This window comes from Ictidomys tridecemlineatus, chromosome 5 (assembly GCF_052094955.1).
Source record: "Ictidomys tridecemlineatus isolate mIctTri1 chromosome 5, mIctTri1.hap1, whole genome shotgun sequence".
Classification (NCBI taxonomy): Eukaryota; Metazoa; Chordata; class Mammalia; order Rodentia; family Sciuridae; genus Ictidomys; species Ictidomys tridecemlineatus.
In genome coordinates, this window is record NC_135481.1 from 61,728,150 (window position 1) to 61,746,898 (window position 18,749).

Sequence of the window (18,749 nt, forward strand, 5' to 3'; positions counted from 1 at the left end):
TTGCAGTTACCTAACTTTTAGACATAACTAAATTTGTTTCAAGATTCTAGCCCAAAACGTTCCTCAGCTAGAGCTATCTACTATTTCTTGTTTTCTTTAAAGAGAGAGAGAGAGAGAATTTTTTAATATCTATTTTTCAGTTTTTGGTGGATACAACATCTTTATTTTATTTTATGTGGTGCTGAGGGCCGAACCCAGCGCCCCGTGCATGCCAGGCGAGCATGTTACCACTTGAGCCACATCCCAGCCCAACTATTATGTTTTTTTACAGAGTCATATATCCTTGAAGATGTAATAATTATACTCATAATCATAATCATTTTCTTTAAGCTATGTCTGAAATCTCTTTAACTTCCTTTTAAAACATCCTTTTGGGCTTGGGATATGGCTTAGTGGTAGAGCACTTGCCTTGCATATGTGAGGCCCTGGGTTTATCCCCCACACCACAAAAGAAAAACAAACAAATAAAACACCCTATCCACAAAGAAATTTTGCAATAGCTCTTTTTTTATTTATTTTTTAGTTGTAGATGGACACATACCTTTATTTTATTTATTTGTTTTTATGTAGTGCTGAGGATCAAACCCTGTGCCTCACACGTTTTAGGCGAGCGCTCTACCACTGAGCCACAACCCCAGTCCTGCTATATCTCTTTAAGATTAGCCACGATGTGAGTCAAAATGTCTATCTTTTTATCTTTTCTTTTATACATATATATATATATATATATATATATCTTCTCAAATTTTATAAGGTATGCTTTTTGAATATTGCCCATTTGGGTTTAAGAGATAATTTCAGATCAGCAATGATAGTTGTTTTAAAGTTCTGCCTTGTAGTTGGAAAGTTGAAGAAGTGTGAAGAAGAGAATAATCTATAAGAAGTCCCATTTCATTATTTATTACCTCATTTACATTCACCAACTTACTCTCATTGCCTATACTTCATTTTTTCTTGTGCTTTTTTTCTATGTGTCTGTGTGTGTGTGTGTGTGTGTGTGTGTGTGTGTGTGTGTGTGTATGGTGGTGGTGATGGTAGTTATGGTAGTGTTTTTCCCATTAGGAATCACCCAATATTTTTATCTCTAGCTGTTTCTTTACATTTCCCTTTCCCTTTTCAGCAAATGGTAGCCCATTTGAGCCACTGAGAAAGAAGATGAATCGAAATAATTATTGTTAAAGTAAATGTATATGCCTCAGTGTGCTTTAAAGAAATAGCATGGAATAGCTTTAATGTTCCAATATACTGTGCCTAAATTCTAGGTCATATAGTTCACAGGAATCTGAAGATATACTCTGGATACAACTACTATAAATAAACTAAGAATATCTTTTTTTTCCACATTTTTTATTTGTTTTAATTAGTTACACATGACAATACAATGACCTTAACATATCATACACTTGAATCACAGGGGATACAATATCTCATTTTTCTGAGTATATAGGTTGCAGAATCACATTGGTCATGCATTCACATATATACACACAGTAATAATAATGTCTGTTTCATTCTACTGTCCTTCCTATCTCCCCAGCCCCTCCCCTCCCATCACTTCTCTCTACCTAATCTAAGATAGCGCTATTCTTTTTTTTTCCTCACATCTTTATACGTGTATTTTGTAAAACAATGAGGGTCTCTTTCCACCATCCATGCAATTCCCTTTCTCCCTTCCTTTCCCTCCCACCTCTCTTCCCTATGTAGAGATAATCTTCCCATGCTCTTCCTTTCTTCCCCATTTTGAGTCATTCCCCTTATATAGAGAAAACATTCTGCATTTGTTTTGGGGGGATTGGCTAACTTCACTTAGCATAATCTGCTCTAATGCCATTCATTTCCCTGCAAATGCCATGATTTTATTATTTTTTAGTGCTGAATAATATTCCATTGTGTATATATGCCACATTTTTTTATCCATTCATCCATTGAAGGGCATCTAGGTTGGCTCCACAGTCTAGCTATTGTGAATTGTGCTGCTATATTCATTGATGTGGCTGCGTCCCTGTAGTATGCTGTTTTTAGGTCCTTTGGGTATAGTCCGAGAAGAGGAATAGCTAGGTCAAATGATGGTTCCATTCCTTTCCAAGGAATCTCCATACTGCTTTCCAAATTGGCTGCACCAATTTGCAGTCCCACCAGCAGTGTAATTAAGAATATCTTTTCCAGGGATAAAAATTCTATATCAGTTGGGCGCAGTGGTACATGCCTATAATCCTAGCAGCTTGGGAGGCTGAGACAGGAGGATCAAAAGTTCAAAGCCAGCCTCAGCAAAAGTGAGGTGCTAAGCAACTCAGTGAGACCTGGTCTCTAAATAAAATATAAAATAGGGCTGGAAATGTGGCTCAGTGGTCAAATGCCCCTGAGTTAAATCCCCCTGTACCCAAAAAAAAAAACACAAAATTTAAATCATACAGTGACCCTGTCTACAGACTGTTTATATATGAAGAGTCCACAGTGAAGTCAGTCAACTTCACAGCTGTTCCATGATAATAGGCAATGATCTGGTCCCAAGTATCTTGTCACAGATATATATGTGTTCATGGTTCAGACTAGATCTACCAACACTTGAGTAACATTTATTTGAGCAAATAATATATTTGAGCAGAGTAAGCCTACAGTAAAAGTTTGGAATTGTAGAATTTTTTTTAAAAAATCAAACATTGTCAAATTCAATAGCATTTTTTATTTTTATTTCATTTTAATTATACTTTGTCTTGTTTTTCATATTTTCAGTAAAAAAAAATAGGTATACAAAGAGGAAATTTTTTAAAAATGCTTTAATTCCTTCCAAGTTAATTGTTGTTAACATTTAAACAGGGAGAAATAGGATGGTGAATTGGAGAAAGAGAAAAAAGTAAGGCGTTCTATGGAGAATATAAGGTAAATAGAGAATAAAAAACATATATAGGAGAAAGAATTATCATTGATGAATTGTGGAAAAGTTTTAAGAATAGCTGACATGGAAGAGTTTTGAGTTGAAAATCTTTGCTGAAAGAGTTTCTGCAATTTGACTTGATTGTATTACTCATTATATCACCTGAGCTACACAAGACACAGCAAAGCTATCTCAGACAACCCTGAAAGGGGTAGAAAAAGCAAAAGAGTTCATGGTGAAACTGCCTAGGACAGCAATTCAAAATTTAATAGTACTCTCAATTCAATAGATACTTATATCTAAAAATATGGGTTGAAAATATTGGCATTGTATTTGTTTCTAGAATAAAGAGTATGATAGGCTTTTTAGATTATCTCAAATTCTGAATTTGAGAAATCTAAGCTAAAGGATTTGTAGGTAAAATGCCCATAAACCAGTGTAATCATAATAAATATGTGTAGATCCTTGAGGCATGGCCTAGGGCAGTATCAACTCTTTGGTAATCACAGCCATCCTTGGCAATTATTTACATTTCTAAAAACACAATGATATATCTGTTTATAGAACATATTTGAACACATAGCTTTGTCCCCAGCCCTTTCATTTTTTATTTCCAGACAAAGTCTTGCTAAAATTGCCCAAGCTGACCTGGAACTTGCCATTCAACCTTCCAAGTTGCTGGGATTGCATATTATCTTTAAAATAATCAACTGGTTTATCGTACCACTTTAATATTTTGTAAGTGCTAGTGGGGATAGAATATGCACACACACAAAAAGGTGTATGTGTGTGTTGCATTTATAAATACACAAATCATATGTAGAGAAAAAGATATGGTATACACACACATTTCTGACCAGTTTCCTATTTGTTGTGCCGAGAGAGCAATAAAATAAACTAACCCAAAAGCAAAGAAAATATCCCAAAACTACCCTGGCTGACCCTGACCAAGCCATGTGTCATAAATCTATGGGAGAAATACACAGGAAATCAAATCAAACAAAACAGGAATTTAAAGGAAACAAAAAGCACAAACAATGAATCAAAGCATCTCAATATATTTTGTGTTTGGTTGTTAATGATTGCTAAAAATAGAAATTATTTACGAATAAACTTTTACTAGTTTGGTGATTATTGAGTGCCATGTGATCTATCTTCCCATAAATTTTGAAATGCCTCAACATTTCAAAGTACATATCCAACTATTTGGAAAATACTAACAAGTGGGTCAACTGTAATATGCTACCACAAGCGTTTTTATGTAAAAATTTATTTATAGTAAAACTTGAATAAACAACAACCAAAAAGTGTGTGTGTGTGTGTGTGTGTGTGTGTGTGTGTGTGTGTGTGTGTGTGTGTGTAGTTTAAATTACAGTGCTGGGATCAAACCCAGGGCTTCATGCATGCTGGATTCTACTGCTGAACTATATCCCTAATCCCTATATTCTTTCTCCCCACCCCATCCCTAGTACTGGGGATTGAACCCAGGGGTGCTTTACCATTGAGTTATACCTCCAGCCATTTTTTTTTTTTTTTTGAGACAGGGTCTCAATAAGTTTCCCAGGCTGTCCTCAAATGTGTAATCCTCATGCCTTAGTCTTCTAAGTAGCTAGAATTATAGGTGTATGTGTCCAATTCCTAGATTCTCTTTAATCATAGATACCTTTGTTGATTTTTAGGAAATATCAGATTTTCCCAAAAGACCTTTTTTTATCCTGCTTTGATAAAAACGTAAGTCTAAATACTATCTGTGTCTCCTTTTGTTACCAATCTTTGGCCTTTCTGACCAATCACAACAGTTTCTTTTTATTTGGAAGAGATTGCAAACAGTTCTAGATCAATAGAGATTGAGGAAAGTAGTTCTAGTATCTAGAAATTGGTAGTTGGTATTAATAATAATTAATAGTTATTATTATTACCCCTATTGTTATCATCACAGTAACATTTATGTCAGGTGTAGTTCTAAACATTCTACCTGCATTAGTTTAGTTCTCACAATAATCATAGAAGTTAGGAACTCAACCAACATTTGAGCCTTTTGCACAGTACTAAGCTGTTCCCTCAGCTGTGGCAGTTCTAATCCCTTGATATTCACCTGACTGTCTCAGGTCTAAAATAATACTTATTCAGAGAACTCTTGTCTTCTCTATCTAAAATAGCTGTATCCTGTCCCTAGTCACTTTTTATCCCATTACTGAGTTTTGTTTTTTTTTTATAACACTTCTTGCTATCAGAAACTAGCCTATTTATATACTTGCTAAATTGCTAACTAGCTGTCTTCTTTCAGAATGTAAATTCCAAGGTCTTATTTATGCTTACCCTGCTTCTAGATCAGACCCTAGCATTGGGTGGGTATTCGAGAAGTATTTGTTCAATAAATGAATAGTATTGTTCTTCTGAATTTTTTTTGATGTGAAAACTAATGCTTAGAAAATTAAATAATTTAAGACTTTAGCTTTAAGAGATCAAATTAGTTCAGCCTCTGGATATACAGCTATACAGCTTATATTGAAAAACAATTTACAAACCTCTAAAATAATCTGACTTATCTTGATAATGCTGGGAATAAGTTATATGAATGTGAATTTACACTAGTAAGAGGGAATAGAACCAGGAGTATGGATGGAGCAAATGCAAGTTTTTTAATGAAATTAAAGTGGATGAAACAACTCTAACTACATATAAGTTCAAATTTAACAATGCTTTAAGAAGCCAAACATGGTTGTGCATACCTGGAATCCCAGTGACTCAGGAAACTGAGGCAGGAGGATTATAAGTTCAAGGACAACCTGGACAATTTAAGGAGGCCCTATCTCAAAATAAAAAGTGATGTGTATGCTACTCAGTGACAGAGTACCCTGGATTCCATTTCTAGTACCCCAAAATACCCAAAAGCAATGTTCTAAGAAAGAATTTTCCTTCTTCAGACTTTTTCTTGTACATCATTATTTACCTTTCTCCTTTTGGATTAAAGATATCTAAAATGTCTTATCCAAAAAAAAAAAAAATGCAGTGCTTGAATTCCATAGTAACACAAGGACCATATAGTTATCTTTTATATTACAGTTCTTTGATTTTAATAGGACTTTCCTTAGGGCTTTCTCTTGGTTGAATCTTGACAAGATAAGGTTAATAACCAAACTGAGTTTTCATCAGACTTTATGAAAAAGAAAACTGCAAAAATGTGTTTTGGGCCTGTGTAGTAGCTTAGTGATAGAGAACCTGCTTAGCATGTGCAAGACCCTGAGTTCAATCCCCATCACCACATACACACACACACACAAAAAAAAAATGTTATGTATTTAGCATTTGAAATAATATTTTAAGTTGAACTTTTAAAATAATAATGTATTTTCATAAATTCATTCCATTTTTAATATGATAAACTACATTTATAATATTGCAGTAAAAACAAAGACTGCAGTCCATTTAAAGTGACTATAAGAGATATTACATACAATCTTTGAAATCAAGGTATATAATTGGAACAAACTCTAAAAACTAGAATCAATTAACAGACGTAAATTCTGTCAGGTACTCCCAAGCCATAAAGTTGTCAGATAAAATTATGCAAGAGTTTGAAACAGACAAAAAAGATCACTGGCTCTTAGGGCTGAGGTTATAGCTCAGCGGTAGAGCACTCCCCTAGCACTTGCAAGGCGCTGGGTTCGATCCTCAGCACCACAAAAAATAAAAACAAATAAAAATAAAGGTACTGTGTCCAATTACAACTAAAAAAAATATTTTTAATAAAAAAAAATATTACTGGCTGTACTGTTTGGGACTCTCTGAGTCACCTCTCTTCCTTTTATTTTCAGATCTATTGCACTACCATAAGTTGTGGTATACAAATAATGTTCATATTTTATAGAAATGCAAATTATATCCAATTGGCAATGTAATTGACTTTTTCCCTGTTATTAATCAGTTGATCAATCTGCAAATTCATTTTAATATTTCTAATGGTTCATATGTGTGCATGTTTTAAATCCTCTTTTGAATTAAATGGGCCATATTAATGATTATCTCATTTATATATCTTCTATGTGCCTTTTTAGTGGAAGTTAAGCATTTAGAGAAATAAGAGTCACTACTTTTTCAACCAATAATAACTTTGCAGGCTTTGATTTAGAAAGAGAAGCAATGGTAAACTATAAAGAAAAACATACTAAAAAGGAAAATAATGGTATATTATAAAGGAAAACATACTATACTCCGTGGAAGCACTAGTTTTCTTCTTTTATGAATGAATAAGTGATACAATAAGACACTCAATAATGAAAACCAAGAAGACTAGAAACTCAGTATTTTTTTTAATTTTTAGATGGACATAATATCTTTATTTTGTTTATTTATTTTTATGTGGTGCTGATGCTCAAACCCAGAGCCTCACATATGCTACAGAGCCACAACTCCAGCCCTGAAACTCAGTATTTTAAAACTCACGTTTAATGAAAACCAGTGCAACTTTCTTCAAGAAGTTCCAGAAAATGCATAATAATCATGATGCTCAATATTTCAGATTTTTATATTATTGGTCATATTTATCCTTTAGCATCTATCTCTTAATTAGTATTTTTAACACTTTTGATTCAGGTCAGGCCTTACATAAAGTAATCTTACTTGATCTTACTTCTGAGAGCTGCCAAAAAACACAAAAAAAAAGTGAACATTTTTATTACAGATTCAGAATGTCATCCAGAGAAAAGTATAATACTAGTAATAATGTAATTACTAACACTCATAATACTTTCACTCTGAGATACTTTTCTAAAGAAACATTTATATATGCTGTTTTTTATAATTTTTCTGAGTATAAATAGATTTTATTGTTATATTCAGTTTACACATAAGGAAATAAAGGCCTAGAAAATTATGACTCAGACAATATTTCACAGCTAATATTGATAGAACCAAGATTCAAACCTAGGCAGCTCAGAGTGCTGCTCCACAAAATATCTTTGATTATACCAGTTTTCCTTCACTCTATACACATTCCTATTCAGTGCTCCTCTGTACTAAGAGAAATACTCAGGAGCAAAGAGGCAATGGAAATTCAGGAGGTCTCATTAGAAATGCAGTGATTTTGCCAGTAAATGGATAGAACTGGAGAATATCACAGTAAACGAAATAAGCCAATCCTAAAAAAACCAAAGGCCAAATGTTTTCTCTGATATGAGGATGTTAATTCATGATAAGGAAGCCGGGATGTTAGGGAAGAATAGTGTTTCTTTGGATTTGGCAGAGGGAAGTGACAGGAGAAGAGAGGGTATCCAGGTAGGAAAGGTAGTAGAATAAATCAATGTGCATATATAACTACATGATTGATATGATTCTATGTGCATATATAACTACATGATTGATGTGATTCTACAACATGTACAACCAGAAGTAATACTCAATTTATATATGATGTATGAAAGTGCATTCTACTGTCAGGTAGAATAATTAATTAGAACAAATAAAAAATATATAATAAAAAACAAGAAATGCAATGATTGTCTTTAGTAAATTGGAAAGATAGGGCCAACTACTGGTATAAGGCCATATCACTGGTTATCAGTGAAGAGTCCTGCTTCCCCACATATTGAAGTTTGAACATTAGAGAAGCACGCTGAGGCAAGCATATTTTAAAATAAACCAGGGTTTATTTAAAAAGGCATAACATAGACTTTTCCCCGGGAGGGAGAAAGGGACCATAGCTCCCATCTTGGTATACCAAGAGATGAAGTGTTCTGCCCTTTTTATAGTAGGCTTCCTTTGTTTTCCCTGCCTTTTCCCCCTTATCTTTCTCCTTCCTGCTTACATAACAAGGCCCAGGAATGCTTGGTGGGATGGCCCAAAGGTGGGAAACTGGTGGGCTGAAGGGGGAAGGGTAGGATGGAGTAGGGACAGATTTTCCTGGGACTGATTACCTTGGCAACAGGTTGGAGCAGGGGCAGGTTCTTGATAAGGGTGGAGGAAGGGCTCTGAAGGAATTAACATTTCAATCCCTCAGGAATCAGTCTCCAACTTCCCAGACTCACTCAAAATTGGCCTCCTTGATCTGACTTGACTCGATTTACCTATCTATACTGACTGCTTGTCTAATTCTGGCTTCAAAGACAATTAAGTTTGAAAGTCAAAAGGGCTAAATTCTGGTACTACCTTACTGTGTTACCTAAAACCAGTAATAATCCCTGACTGCTAACCTCTAATATGAGGACAAACTACTTTATAAAATAATCAATTATTCATCAAAGGTTGGGAAATATTGTCATGAATAATCTGAAATTCCTGCTAGTCAAAAACATTTCATATAGCTCTAAAATAATTATTTAACCAGGTAGCATAATCATCTTTATACTTATGATCAACATTGAAGTTCTCAGAACAAATACCAAATCAAAAATATTGGTACCAAAGGGAGACCAGGCTGGGATTTGCAGGGTTTTGTTTGTTTGGTCCTAGAGATTGAACCCAGGGACGCTTTACCATTGAACCATGTTCCCAGCCCTTTTTATTTTATATTTTGAGACAGGGTCTCACTAAGTTGTTTAGGGCCTTTCTGAGTCGCTGAGGGTGGGCCTTGAACTGCCTCAGCCTCCTCAGTTCCTAGGATTACAGGTGTGCGCCACCAGGCCTACCAGAATTTGCAGTTTCTACAGGTCACTGAGAGTGATTCTGTTTAGAAAATTTAGGCAATACATTAAGACTATTCACCATTAATCACTACTAATCATCAAATTAAGTTATCAAATTAACATTTTCTCAAATCATGGAAATAACCAATTCTGTTCTTAGGTATGCCATACATATATTTTAGTACTACAATATTCCCTTTAAGTACAAATAAGTAATCAATTTACTGATAGTAGAACATAAATAAGCTTTGGTTTTCAGTTGTAATTATCATTTACTTCATTAGATGTTTTGCCTCCACAGTTTTAGCATTTTTAGAAGAGGTTAGTATGAAAAAGAAGAATTTTTCACATTAACCCAGGATTCAGGAAAACAGTGAAATTTATAGTAATAAAAGTTTATATAACAGTAGGAAAACATTCAAGAATTGTCCTCTGAATAAGATTTATAAAATTGTTTTACTTATAAATATTGTCTATGTGCCTGCATAGGCTTATGTTATTATAGATAGTACATAGATGACTAAAATTTCAAAGATTAGTTATGGATGTGTGTGTGTGCACATGTGCACACACAGGCACGTGTGTGTGTGCATGTGTGAGTGTGTGTGTTTACCTTTGGTTAAGGATTTTAAATGTGATGACTATTAAATGATTATACCATTTAATTAATCATCTAAGCCAATGGGAAAAGAGCAAGGAAAGCAGAATTTTTTTAACTCTAAAGTTTTTATAACTTTTTTAAATAACCATGTTTCTTTATGTGTTTCCTAAATTCTTGAGATCTTTCTATAAGGTATCAGATATCTCTTAGCTATAATTCACTCACTTTTCATGTTATATCTCTTAATACTATCAGTCTCAAATAAGCAAAAATCCTTTGTGAGCAGTAAAATAGCTTTACATACTATAGAAATGACTCCAATCATACTTATATTAACAAAAATTATTCCCATCTGCTCAAATTGAAAAGAATAATTAACATAAAATAAACATTAGATTTAGTAACTGTTTGCTATGTACAAAGAACTATTTGATATAGTGGGAAATATAAAATGAATTAAAAGTATAAACTTATAGTCTATGTGGGGCTCATATCAATAAATGTTATATAAGTAACTATGATAAATTAGTAGAGGTTTAAATAAGATGCTTTAAGAATTTCAGGAGCTGGGCACTGTGGCTCTCACCTGTAATCCCAGCTACTCGGAAGACTGAGACAGAAGGACTGCAAATTTCAGGCCAGTCTGGACAACTTAGCGAGACCCTGTTGCAAAATAAAAAATAAATAGGGCTAGGGATGTAGCTCAGTGAAAGAAGCTCCCTGAATTCAATCCCTAGTACTGCAAGATAAAAATTAAGAGAATTTAGGGAAATTTAAACCAAATTGTTGTGATGGTGGCCCAACCACATGAATTCATTAAATGTCATGAATTTAACTCATTTAAAATGACTGAGTTTTATGGTAATTATAGCTCAACAATGTTCAAAAGAGTTTAGAAAAAGAAGATATTTCTGATTGAGGATTTTTAAAATATTTTTTGCAACTGATATAATCTAAGCTGAGATCTAAAAGGACAAGTAGAATTTGGATCAGGAAATAAACAACAGTGTATTCTAGAGAGAAGAAACTAAAGTTTAAAAGCTCAAGAATGCAAGGCATTTTCTAGATGAGCTGGTTCAGACTTTGCCCTATAACAGAGTATGTGATTTGCATTCCTACCTGTGGTCATGACTATGACATTTCAGAAAAGTACTGGCCAATCCCTATTGGGTTTTTCCCCCTTTTGTGGGGTCAAAAATAAGAGCTTGTCTCAATTTTGAGCCAATGAGGAAATTGTACTGAGGAGGGTGTATAGTTAGTTATCTTGTAAGATGCTCCCCTGATCATAACTACTGACTTTCATTTCCATCTTTATTACTTCAAATCAGTGGTGCATACATTATCTTCTTTGAGCTCCACAACAATTTTTTTTTTTATTTCCCATGAGGAAACCAAGATATGGAAGAAACTCAGCCTAAAATACTGAAGCCATTCTGTAGGGAAGGTCAAACTATGTTGGCCTGCTAAGAATAAAATGAGGGAGAGAAAATGGTAAAATAAATACAGCATCTTTGAATAGTTACAAAACTTCTAATTAAATTTTGAGATGCCCATATGAATTAAAGTTCATCTTATACAAAGAATATAAACTAGATGAAGTTAACAACTGTCATCAATAATAGGAAAGCAATGTTGAAATGTTTTCTGGTGAGTTGATATAACCCTGTTAGTGACAAGAAGAGCCCATGTTAAGTAAGTTTTATTTAGAGTAAAGTATGTAACAAATTTCATTTCCAAATAGATAAACTTTTTTGGTTGTTTTTTTAGCTTTAACAATGTAAAAAAAGAATTTAAAATATTAGAACTTCTCAGATTGCATAAGAAATTAAACAGAGAATTTTAATTTCTAATTTAAAATGTGATTATTGGTCAGTAAAATCATGCTAAAAATAGAGTTTTCTTAATGTACATCAAAGAGGATGACTTTTGTTCTTGACTTGGACCCCATCTGACCAATTGCTCAAAATTTTTTCATATGGACTATACTATGTAGCATTTACAAGAAAAAGAATATGAATTAGCCTGGTGAGCAGCAAATAGAGGTAGTTTTTGTGAAACCTGAGTTGTGTTAACCAGCAATCAAATATGATCTTCATTTTAATATTTATATATTATCTTGTTATGAACCTATCTTTAACATGGGTTTTATTTTATTTGTTTCTCTCCTCTTACTTCTGTGAAATGCAGAAGAAAAAGGATGTTTGTTATTCATACATTTGTGTCCCCACTAACTGCTGTAACACATCTGGCTTCCACTGGAGAGCCCCTGACATCGCAGGGAACGGTGATCAAAATTCCACACACTAGCTTCATGCTGGGGGCTCGTAGCTACTGCAGCATTGAAAGGGGATCTTTTTCCTGGCTTCTTTAAAATAAGCATGGTGATGGGATGGTTTAAGGGAAGAACACCTCTCAAATCACATGACCACTGCTGTGCTTCCGTGTGTCCTGCTTTCTTCATAACAGCTTGGCACTACATTCTTTCCCTGTATCTTGGTGGGCTTGTTTGTGTATGAGTGGGGTAGAGGGTAAAAGGTAAATGGATGAGTATACTTTATGCATGCTTCTTTCACTGTTGTTAGAGTGATGTGCCTACCCTTATATGTCACAAACTATGATCACATGAAATCTGTGTCTTGAGAGATTGAGCCATCTCTCCCTTTTTGGTGTGAAATTTATGTTTTAGTGTGTTTTTATGTCTATATTCTCAGTTGTCCTTCATGTCACATTAAACATAAGTTGAAAGTTCTCCCATAAGAGTTAGCTTTTCATGTTGGGCTGAAAAAAATCTTGATTTCCGTGTAGCAGTTCATGTTATTATAACCTATGGCTTTCAATTGTACCTCCCATAATGAAGAGCTGACTTTAAACACTGTGATATTCTTATTATGACCTAAGCATAAGGTAAGTGATTTCTCTAACTGTATCTAAAAATTGTGGTTATTTGTTAAAATGTTCTCAGCTTTTTTTAAGGCATTTTCATTTTTCTTCCTTACCATTTATTATGTGCTTTCCCCCCTTTTGTTTTCTGTTTCATATCTTAATATTTCCTAATGGACAAAGTGATCTTCATCAAAAATTATATGTAAACATATGTTGAAATGAATTATTTGATGCCTCAAAGCACTCTTGATTAGCAAATAAATACTGGTGTTTTCAGTAAGTCTCTTATGTTTTTTATTTCCTCCATTGACTTTAATATAATGTTCTATATCTACATGTTATTTTAGTTTTGATTCCAATTGAAAGGGGAATTTTTTTGTCAGCACCATAAAATCAATCAGATGTTAACTGTAGTAAAAGAACATGACCCAAAAGAATATAGTACTGAGTAATTTTATACTATACCCTTCATTCAGTCCTTCATTTTAATCTCTGACAAATTTGATATTAGGCCAAAATCTCAGGGTTTTGGTTTGGTTTTGTTTGCTTTTCAGACTTTCCTTTCCCCCTCGCCACTGATTAAAGCCAGTGTAACATAAAGAAAAAAAAATAACAACGAACCATAAAACTTAAGACAGACCTATTTGTTTCCTTCCTTATAGTTCCTAGATGTGAGAACAAGAGTAATAGTTGCTTCTTTATTCTTTCAAGTAAATCCCATTACATTATGAGCATATAAAAAGATTTTATGAAATTAAGTAATTTTTATAAATATGATCAGGTTCATAGTATATCATTTGCTGAATGCATAAATGATAAAGTTTTTTAAAGAAGAATTTTCCTCATGCTTTTCTAAATATATATGTGCTAAAATCACTGAAGTAAAGAAAATTTCATAATCATTAATTTTAAAAGTGATTTCCCTCAAGCCTGTAATCCCAGCTACTGGGGAGGCTGAGGCAGGACAATTGCAATTTTGAGACCAACCTGGGCAACTTAATGAGACCCTGTCTCAAAATAAACAATGAAAATGGCTGTGGATGTAGCTCAGTGGTAAAGTACCCCTGTTCAATCCTCAGTATATACATACATACATACATACATGCACATATTTTAAGTGATTTCCCTCAAATCTGGCTATATAGCTAATGTAACATAAATGAGAAAACATTGGTTCTACTACTGTTGGTATATTACAAACCCTGATAAATGCTCATATTCAGAGAATTGAATTGTTTTCACCATCCAAATGTCTCCTCTAAAGCTATTTGGAAAAAATAATTCTAAACTGGATTGTCACAAAGCAATACAGGTTTATTAAAATCATGTTATAAATTATTTCTTTGTTATTTAATTTTTAAGCCACCTAGGGGAGAAGAGGGTATTATGTTGTTGTTTTGGTGAAAAAAAAAAAACAGCTGGTTCTTCACCACCATTTCCATTATATACATTATCTAATGTATATAATTAACATTATGTAAATCTGTTGGAACATTTTATGAGACATTTTAACTACTCATCTGAACTGCTCTGTTCATTGTAAATCTCTTGTTTCTATCCATACACTAGCTCCACTCTAGATTGGAAGGGCTTAAAGATGAACTCTGGAGGAATAGAGGCTTCGACTTAAGAGTAACTATTACTGATCAAAGGAGCTACTTTCCATTCGCAAACATTGCTTTGCGCTATGGATTTGGGCTCCTTCTGTTTCACATCTTGTTGAAGACTTTCTTGACTTCCATTTGACTTCTTTAAACTGTTTTTTGTCTTTCAACATTTTTCTCTTTCTTTTCTTTCTCTCTCCCAGATTTTTCTCTCACACTTTTAGCTTTCTCTTGTGTTCTTTGAATCACTTTTTAAAAAGTAGTTTCTCTCTTTATTAAGCTTGTCTATTAATTTGTTTGTTAGTATGTGTTTCTTTTCTTCTTTAAAGCTGTAGTGGTATAGTTACACTTATTTTCATTCCATAGTATGGTAACTTGCTTATTTCTTTTTTAGCAAGTTCATTAGTCATTCTTACCCTCTTGGTATGAATTTTTAGTAAGAAATTAGCAGAACATTTTCCATTTACATATTGTCCCCTTCTATTAACCCATACCTTCTTTTCTATTATCTAGATTTACTCTCTCCACCTCTCTTTCTTCCTTTTCTTTTCTTTTTGTCATTTTCTCTGTATTTCTTTTTTCCTTAAGATTCATTAATTTCTTTCCCATTTGGTCCAGAATTGTTCTTCAATTAGACTTCCAAGTAGAAGAATATAAGAGTTTTATCTTTCTGATCAGCTTCTTCATTATAGTTTATTAAAACTGGTAAAAACAATCTGGGCCAAAAGAGAATAACTTTAACATTTGAAATTATTTTCTCTCTTTCTTTTTTTTTTTTTTTTTTGTGTGTGTATGTGTGTGTGATTTTTCTCCCTACCCCCCCATCCCCCATCTGTATTTTGTGACATTTTTTATTGTTATTTCTTTAAACATTAACAGTTTTTTTCAGGGGAGGACAACCATAACCCACCCTAAGTTACAACATTCCTTTCATAAGTTGTTTCATATAATAGTAGATTGCTTTAAGCTATAGAAATTAATTTGTTGTGTACATATCCACTTAGGGCAAGCTCCTGTGGAGTGGGAAAAAGAGGTATAGAGCTTTAATACAGTTATATCTAACATTAACAACAATGTTAATGCCATCCAACATGGTCCTTGAATGTTTTGAAACCTTTAAAAGAATATTCCATTTTGACCTGAATATTGAGTCAGAACATAAGGGTTTTTTTTATTAAATTAGAAACATAATTGAGAGCTGACAAATAAATGAATTAATTAATTTTCAATAGAAGCATCTTTTAAAACCAACATATAATTATAATAAATTATTACAATCAACAAATCACAACAGTTATTAAATCAATGGTAAATGTTGTACATGAGGATTTTTCAATTTCCCCTCATTAACATATATATAATAAAAATAACTACAATAGAATGTTTTACTTTATTTCTTGAATTATATCATTACTCTAATCAAGAGATATAATAAATGCTTTAAAATTAAAGATTAGTATTCACAACTATGAAGTAACTTTATTTTTTTCATATATATTCATTCCTCAGTATTCTTGGGGAAAGAGTTTCAAAACCCTCATGGATAGCAAATTCTACTACTCAAGTCTTTTACATACTGTGGCATAGTATTCACATATAACCTATGCAATCTTCCCATATACTTTAAATCATCTTTAGATTACTTATGATACCTAATACAGTATACATACTACATAAATATAATTGCTATACTGTATTAATTAGGGAATAATGACAAGAAAAAAGTCTGTATATGTTCAGTACAGATAGTTTTTTATATATATTTCTGGTTTATAGTATATTGAATTCATGATGTGAAACCAATGATTATGGATATCCAACAATATTGATTTCAAATACACATTAACAAAATATTACCTTTGGTTTTATCTCTGTCCAGTTTGTAATACTGTGCCTGCAGTTATTTCTGGAAGTTAGTCTTTACATAAAGTAAGGATGAATTAAGATATATATGGAACAAATGTAACATTTTTATTAATATGCTATAAAATCTGAGATATATGAAACCTTTGCTCCTAGACTTCAGGAGCTTGCCCGTTGAATTTGCATATTTGGCCATTTATATTATAAGCTCTGAATTACTGAGTTTATGCTCTCTCTGCAGGTCCAGTCCAGGTGCAGCAGCAAAGAGAACATTCTCAGAGCCAGTGAGTATTTCATCATTTGTGGCAGGCTACTGAACTAGAAATTATGGTTCAACAGAAAATAAAGCTAAAAATAACATTTTGATTAAAGAATGAAGACGAGCAATAAGAGAAGTTTGTATCAATATGAATATTCAGTTTTTTACCTTCTAAAAAATATTAATATCACTATTAAATGAATATTTCTTTAATCCAATTGATTTTCAGCAGAACATTGATGCATTTCTAATAGGTAGAAATGAACTCCGCTCTGACCTTAAGATGATACCCCCTTTAATTGCTTCACTGACACAAAGTTATTTGAAAACAGACTGCCTAAAAATAATAGTGAAGTAAATCCATAAAAGGAGGCTAACTTAAGTAAAAGAATATATGTGACTTTTAAAGGGTACATGATAATCATTTTGTGAATATGAATTCCTGAGAGATTTTACCTTCAACAGGCAAAATGTTTTTGTGGGGATTTTTTGTTTGTCTGTTTTTCAGTACTGGGGATTGAACCCAGGGCCTCGCACATTCTAGGTAAGTGCTACTTGCCTATCACTGAGCTATATCCTCAACCCTTTTTTTGTTTAGAGATTTTTGGTTTTTATTTTTGGGTTTTTTGTTTTGTTTTGTTTTTTGGGTGTTTGGGGGTTTTTTGTTGGTTTTTTTTTTTTTTTTTTTTTTTTGAGACAGGGTCTGGCTAAGTTGTCCAGACTGCCCTCAAACTTGGAATCCTCCTGCCTCAGCTTTTCTAGTAGCTGAGATTACAGGTGTACATCACTGTGCCTGGCAGGTATTTAAAATGTAGTATCCTGAAACAATAGTAAAGCATCCTTATTTTGCTTTTTGGTTTGATCATTAATTGGATTAAATTAACAGTCATTTAATTTTGTATATTATTCATTTTCCTATTTTATAAAAATAAACTACAAATAGCTTTTCCTTTACTATGTCCTGTAATTATGTCATATTGAAAGTTTTCCCATAAATGTTTTGGGCTCCCAGGATAAAACTCTGGATAAATGATAATTATTTTATAATTGTTTTCTGTTACTTAATAGCTTACTGACATCATCCCATATTTTTCCTGATCTTTATCAAGAGAAGTACAAGTGGTCCACACTGAAATGGGTCTACAGGATACCTACACTGTTGGGAGCTTTAGCAAATGGAATGGCTTATATTTCTTATAGAGTGTCAGTATTATTTCACAATCAGATAGTAATTGGAGAATTTCAAATGGGTAAAAATCTGTTTTATTCTCATTTCTGTATTGTAGATCTGTTAACTTAGCTCCAAACACTTGGACAATTACCCACATTGTAATTGTTTTCTAAAGACCTTTATATTGTTTACTTATTAAATTTTAAAAATAATAAATTTAAATATTAAATTTTTTATTTTAAAAATAAATGCAGGGCTTTGGGTATATCTTAGTGATGGAATGTTTTCCTAGCATGTGAGAGGCCCTGGGTTTAAATTTCCCAGCACCCACAAAAGTAAATGAATAATTAAATAAATAAAACAAGAATGTTTAATATTATCCTTTCACAAGTTTTCACTTGTATCAATGTGAATATTCAGTTTTTTACCTTCTAGAAATAAGTGACAGATAAGTGATGTATTAAATCCCACAATCCCTAATACCTTAGTTTGAGAAATCTAAGGGTCAGAAGAATAATGATTGAAAGTTCACTAAAATTAAACAATACAGATAATTAACTTTAAAGCAACATTTTCTGATGATCAGTGTATAATTTCCATTTATCGTTGATCCTGAAATGTAGATGAGCCATTGGTGGTGCTTATGGTAACTAAAAACAAAAATTGTTTCTTACTGATGAAAGATTCTTTGGAACTTTCTTTCACTTCTACCATGGCTCTTTGGTTGTTAGAAATGTCTTTCATTTCAATAATTCTGTTACTGATTTGTTGGCTAACAATCACTTTGGATGGATGGACATCATGATGGTTCAATTTTTTCCTATCCTATTTTCTTAGGATGAAATAGTCATGTGGATGGCACTGATTGCC

At 32.9% G+C, this 18,749-nt stretch overlaps 1 protein-coding gene across 28 annotated transcripts in view; it reads left to right on the forward strand.

The window, feature by feature from the left end:
• Positions 1-18,749, forward strand: part of Gphn (gephyrin) — a 595,586-nt gene that overhangs the window by 417,804 nt on the left and 159,033 nt on the right. For 13 of the 28 annotated variants that reach the window (XM_021724803.3, XM_021724806.3, XM_021724808.3 and 10 more), the window contains one exon: positions 16,691-16,733. In XM_021724803.3, the coding sequence (XP_021580478.2) occupies positions 16,691-16,733 (43 nt within the window). Of the gene's footprint in view, positions 1-14,551; positions 14,615-16,690; positions 16,734-17,216; positions 17,253-18,749 lie in introns of all 28 variants that reach the window. The other 15 variants (XM_040276077.2, XM_040276080.2, XM_040276082.2 and 12 more) reach the window with 3 other exon arrangements.